Source organism: Colius striatus, chromosome Z (assembly GCF_028858725.1).
Source record: "Colius striatus isolate bColStr4 chromosome Z, bColStr4.1.hap1, whole genome shotgun sequence".
Classification (NCBI taxonomy): Eukaryota; Metazoa; Chordata; class Aves; order Coliiformes; family Coliidae; genus Colius; species Colius striatus.
In genome coordinates this window covers 25,527,391-25,533,390 of record NC_084790.1, presented here as the reverse complement: position 1 = coordinate 25,533,390, position 6,000 = coordinate 25,527,391, and the positions used below count along the sequence as shown (strand labels likewise).

The 6,000-nt window shown below is 36.0% G+C and overlaps 1 protein-coding gene across 3 annotated transcripts in view; it reads right to left on the bottom strand.

Moving 5' to 3' along the window:
* Nucleotides 1–5,411: 5,411 nt before the first annotated feature.
* Nucleotides 5,412–6,000, bottom strand: part of SNX2 (sorting nexin 2) — a 32,652-nt gene continuing 32,063 nt past the window's right edge. For all 3 annotated transcript variants that reach the window (XM_062017815.1, XM_062017814.1, XM_062017816.1), the window contains one exon: nucleotides 5,412–5,575. In XM_062017815.1, coding sequence (XP_061873799.1) covers nucleotides 5,525–5,575 — 51 coding nt within the window. In that variant the 3' untranslated portion in view covers nucleotides 5,412–5,524. The remainder of the gene's footprint in view (nucleotides 5,576–6,000) is intronic.

Sequence of the window (6,000 nt, the reverse complement as noted above, 5' to 3'; positions counted from 1 at the left end):
TGGACAGTTCCAGCTATGCTCTGTGGTAGCCTATGACTGTGGTAAGAGCAAACAGGTTTCCAGTCTCCATGTGCTCTTGCTGTAGGGACCATGTCATTGGAACACAGTGATGACCGAAGGTAGTGAATAAGGAATCCCATTTTCCCCCGACACATACTCTGGTAAATAATCTCAAGCATAGAGGCCATCTAATAATAGTCTAACCAGTCTGTTAAATATTGTCATGCTAAAGAACAATGATCATGCTATCATTAGTTTCTACTTAAGGCTCCAGTCTTTAAGTTTCATTTCTTTTCTTCATACAAAATAGATGGACGGTTCTAATGACAGCATTTATGCCATAATGCATTCAGCAGAATTTTATAGGAGTACTAGTTGTGGTTGTTTGTAATCTAATAACCAATTATTTTTAAAAAGCTATTTTTCTCTCCTATATAACTTATTAACCAAGAAAAGTTTGAGACATTAATCAGGTTTCAAATTCAATAGTACATAATGGAACTTTTAACTGTGCATCAGCCAAGAGGAACAAGGAAGATTACATGGTGAGCTGAATTCAAATATGTCAATATGTTTTGTTATGTTAAATACTTAATTTGTACAATGTATCATCATTAGTCGACTAATCTTTAAAGTTAGGTCTAAAGAAAAAAATAGGATTTCTCCACATGGCTGACTGGCCAAGGATTGTCTTTCTATCTCATACACTGAGGAGCAAAAACTTGAGAAACATTAATTCATAAAATGCTATCAGTTTACACTGAAAACCATCCAAGATTCTTGGTTTTGAAAGCAAATTGCAGAAATGATATAATGATTCCCACAAACAAAAATGCAAGCGGTATACATTTTAAATGTGTCTCAATTTGAAACGATAAGCATGTATTAAAATAATATCTGTGGTCTTAAAGGCAAAATTGTAAAAGGGTTGAGCTTTATTGGTAACAATTACATAGGCTGCCTTCAAATTCATCTGTTGAGCAGTCCTGAAAAGGTCCTCTAGGACCTGTGGATGTTTGTCTACAATGATGATTTTTGTTACAGGTATCAGTAACAAATGGGGTTATATTCTTAAGTTAACTTGATGCAGACTGTACAATAAATGAATGAATATACTCCACAGTTTTAACTGTTGCCTGTCATTAGACTGTAGCTTAACCTTCTATGAGGAGAAATTATGAATAGCCCCTGTTTAAAATCAGGCTGAACCAGTGAAGTATGCCACACCTAAGCATTTGATTAAGAACATTGCATTTTCACAAAGAAACTTTCAGACTAACTGAAAATATTTTTTTTGAGAACAAAACACCCCCCAACCCCCCAGTGGCCACTCCAGTTTCTCTTTTTCCCAAAGCTGTCACTGTGCAATTCCTCCTACAGAGAGGGATTCTGTATTCATCATGCTAGAATGACTCATGGGAGGGGAAAAGGAATAAGCACAGCAACTCTGAAAGATCAGTCTCCACTAATCCTAACAATTCAAGGACTTTCTGAAAGGCTGGTTTCCCAAACAGAAGTAGGCAAAGAAATGTACACAAAAGTTCTAATCAAAGTGATAAGTAAAGTACACATCAAAACAAGAGGCTAGATTAAGAAAGGAGATAGTCTTTAAGATCACAACCTCTGTTTGCAAATTTTTCAGTTCCTACTAGAAAGACCTGTTCTAAGTAAACTTAGATCTTGCTACACTCCTGCAGATACTGATCTCCTAAGTAAAGACTAGAAAAATTCAAAGTACTCAGCTTCAAGTAAAAATCTTGCTACACTCCTGCAGATACTGATCTCCTAAGTAAAGACTAGAAAAATTCAAAGTACTCAGCTTCAAGTAAAACAGCATTTTCTTTGTAATGGATTCATGTCTTTCTCACTCCTCTACAGATTTAGCTTTTTTTTTTTTTTTTTTTAAGTGGTGTAGTTGTTCCTAAAACATCACAAAGCACTTTCATCAACCAATGAGTACAAACAAGACCACTTGGAAAGAAGACAGAATTGTAACTCCAGAAAGGTCAATCAGTTTTCTGCATGAGTTCACAGAATCAAATAAAACCAGTACTTCTAACAGCCACAATATTTGGAGCTGGTATGTAGGCAGTTTTCTGAAGAGACCAAGTGTTTGTGTACACATGACTGGGTGGTGCAAGGAGTGAAAATCAATGTGTAGTACAACATAACTGCAGGTTTTCATGTATTGCAGGGCTCCTCTACCCTGCTGACACCTCCCCTCCAAGTTCCACATCAGACATAATGCAAAGATAAAGCATTTCCTTTTTTTTGTGATTTGTGCTGTCTTCTTTCCTCAGGTTTTTCTTATCATGATCTCTCTAAACCACAGATATCTCAAGTCGTTACTTGTCCTTCCACTTTCATCGCATATTTCTTTTACTTTTTAGTTTTCAGAGTAATATTCTGCTAGAAGGATTCTGCCTAAGCTGCCTTGTATACTCTGCCAAGACACTCTTTCTTAATGACAGAAAACAGATTTGCATTACTTTATATTGCTTCCCTGTATTAGTCATTTCCTCACAGAGGGGTGAGGGGGGAAAGCAGTGTTTCAGAAATGAAATTAAAAAGTTATTTTACTTATTAGCAAGGTCATCCCCATTCAACTGGGGAAGATAAGAATTCTTAAAAAAGGAAGAATAACCTTAGCAGATAACAACTAACACTTTAAACAGCCCGAAATTTCATCTTCTTACACGTTTTACTACTATTTTTTTTCTCATTTGGTTGCAATGCACTCATATTTTGCCACAAACTAATACAGAGCCTGTTCTACTCTCAAGTGAGAGAAACAAATGTGAGCTGTCATCTCTTTAATAATTTCATTCTACACATAATTCTCATTGATGTTGGCTGTTAACTTAAATGCACAGGACATACTAGCCAGCAGCTCATCTCCACCCGAATTTGAAAGAAACTGACATATCTGGGGCATGAACTCCAGAGGTACTGAAACACAAACTCCCATATGAGGCCTTCAAAGGGAAATAACCTGGGAGAGATTACATAAGGAATAATTGATAAGGTAGCAGTATATTCCATTTTAAAAAGGGACAGAGACTAAATAATCAGATGTATTGTAGGTGGTATGTCAGTTGAAGAGATGTAACGAGAATGGGGATTAAGTTGCTGTAAACATCTACAGTTTATTTTAACCTAAAGGGTAAACTAGACTTCAGTAGAACCTTTTATATAGTATTCAAACTGTAGTTCACCATTTTGCAAACATTCATTTTGTTCATGCTAGTGGTTCTTCAGTGGCACACAATGGCTTGGAGTTTCAGGGCAGCAACAGTTTAATTTTGTACAAGATGCTGTAGTGAGTTCCACTGACAAAATAATTCAACACCACCTCCATTCACTTGGTTTGAGACACCATCTAATACGGACATTAATTGTAGAAGGAAAGATGGTAAACAAAACTTCAATATTCATGATTCCTGACACAAGAGTTTTAATGCTAGCCAAATGGGATGGCAGATCTAGGTCTTCTGCTCAAATTAACCTTGTGATGTAAAAAAATACTACTTTTTTTTTTTTTTTAAGATTAGCAGTGCTCTGTAACTCCAGAAATGCTATTATCCTTGTGTTCTCCAGCAGGCTTCTGGTTTTAAGAAAAACACCCTACATAGCTCACTGTCTTTTTCAGTTGTCTAGTAGAGACAAAGAAAAGTCCCATTACTCCCTGCTACAAGAGTAATGTAAAAGCTATTTCTTCTTCTATCATCACAGAGAGAAGAAATCTGATCAAGTGATTTGTAATCCTGATAGAAGCAACACCCCCTCCAACCACTTAAAGAAAAAAGTTCACAAAAGTTTACATCTACCCATTTTGAGCACTGCATGTCCAAACTGAGTCTTCTGGAGTTAACCACTCTCACATTCACTGGAACAAATATGGAGCTTAATGTTGAACTGCTGGTCAGTTTTCATTAGCGTGGAGCAAGCCAAAGTCACGTATATCATAACACTTAGTTTAGATGAGTGATATGGCTAGATCAATTTATTCATTGTACACCTGTTGCACACTTAAGCTTTTCAAAAACAGTGCACAAGCTAAATGACTAAACAAACACTGATGTGCAGGGTATGAAAAGGTTAAGGTTTTAGCATTTCACCGTTTTAAAAAATGCTTGATAAATTACTTTTTAGAGAAATAGTTTGTTTCCTTGAAAATTCCTAGAATGCTGAGTGAACAGAACTCTATAGAGAAACAATAGGAGACACTCAGCCACAATTTTTACACTAATTTCATTGCATAACTCAGAGAGTATCATCATGTTCCAGCTGAATTTAAGTTTCCATTCTGTTCAGAAATAGTATCAGGTGTTTCTTATGCTTGATCACAGACAATACACATCTATAGGCATATCTTTCAGTCTTAGACTAGCTGAAAGCAACTGCTTATCCTGTATTTTACATGATTAGCATGTCTAAAATGTGTTAATACCTTCCATTCACATTAACATACACCATTGACAAGCTCAGTATGTTATAATGGCAGCATGTCCTATGTTATATTGTGTATTTCAGAAACAATGTTTAGCCACCACAACAGAAGATATAACCCGTCTCTGAAAACATATTTTCTATGTAAGAAAATTCAGGTAGAATGCTAGCCCTTACAATTAGCTCACACTCATCTGAAATACCTACTTTTCCTCCTCCCTGATTACCAGAATTATTGCAAGACTGTTCTTTTTGTATCCTGAAATCACTGAAGATAATTCATGACTTTTATCATTCTGGTAGAACATCAGTATTTGACCTTGCAGGTGGATCTTAACCCTTCAGAAGTTTGTACAACACTTGGAAGAGATTTCAGTTTATGTATGTCTGTTGCCCAAGTATCAGTCTTTCGACCCTATGAGTATGAACATGTTATAGTTTACCAAGGCAGTGGTAAGTTATGGTGAAAAGAATACTTGTAACAAAGAGATTCAGGATTTAAAAAAAAAACATCTACTACAAATACTTGTTTGTGCATCTTCAATACCATCTCCAGCATTCTTTACTAACTGGTGTTCCTGCCTTAGATATAATCCCAATTTGTACCAAATGCTACTTCAAAGAACAACAGACACAAAACCAGAGTAATGTTTCACAAGGTACATCCCTTTATTATTGTAATCACAAAAACATGATTTTGTACAGGAATGTTTAAGTGAACATTAATCGATGCAATTAAATGTTTCATAAAGATAGGTAAACCTACTACAGAACATTGTATTGTAAAGAACAAAAATATCAGCTTTCTGGCCTTGCAGTGCACGTTTTAGTGCAAGTATTAAGACACAATAGTGTTCAATTCAGCAATGTACTGCAGAACATCATGCCACAGTCCACTTCAAAGAGGGTCAGGACATGCAGCTTATTAATAAAATGCGGTAGTATATAAAAAAAGCCACATGTTAATTCATAAAATATATAGTGGTTTATTTAGATGATTTAAAGTGATTTCACTGTGGAATTTAGTTTTATCCAGAACAAACATCCCCATTGTCTTCCTATTTGGAATATTGTTTTAGGCGATGGCTTTGGCTTCAGGCAGGAATGCCTCCCAGTATTTTATTAGCTTGAAGAGAAGGAAAAAACACTCATTATTAAGTAGTAAATGTCAGAAAACACACGTACTTTCATTCTCTTGTGGTAAACTTGTCTCCACTGGACAAGGTAAGAACACAGGTGCTTTCATAGAATCACAGAATCATTATGGTTGGAGAAGATCTTTAAGATCATTGAGTCCAACCAGTCACCTCACACTGCTAGGCCAGTCACTAAACTAAACTGTATCCCTCAGTACTTCATCTATGTGTCTTTTGAATAACTCTAGGGATGGTGACTCCACCACCTCACTGGGCAGCCTGTTCCAATGCATAATAACCCTCTCAGTGGAAAAGTTCCTTTGTGTGACCCATTCACATTATTATGTAATGCAAGAAAAAATACAATAAATAAATATATAAATCTGCTCTTAGCAGCAGAGCTGTTACCACACAG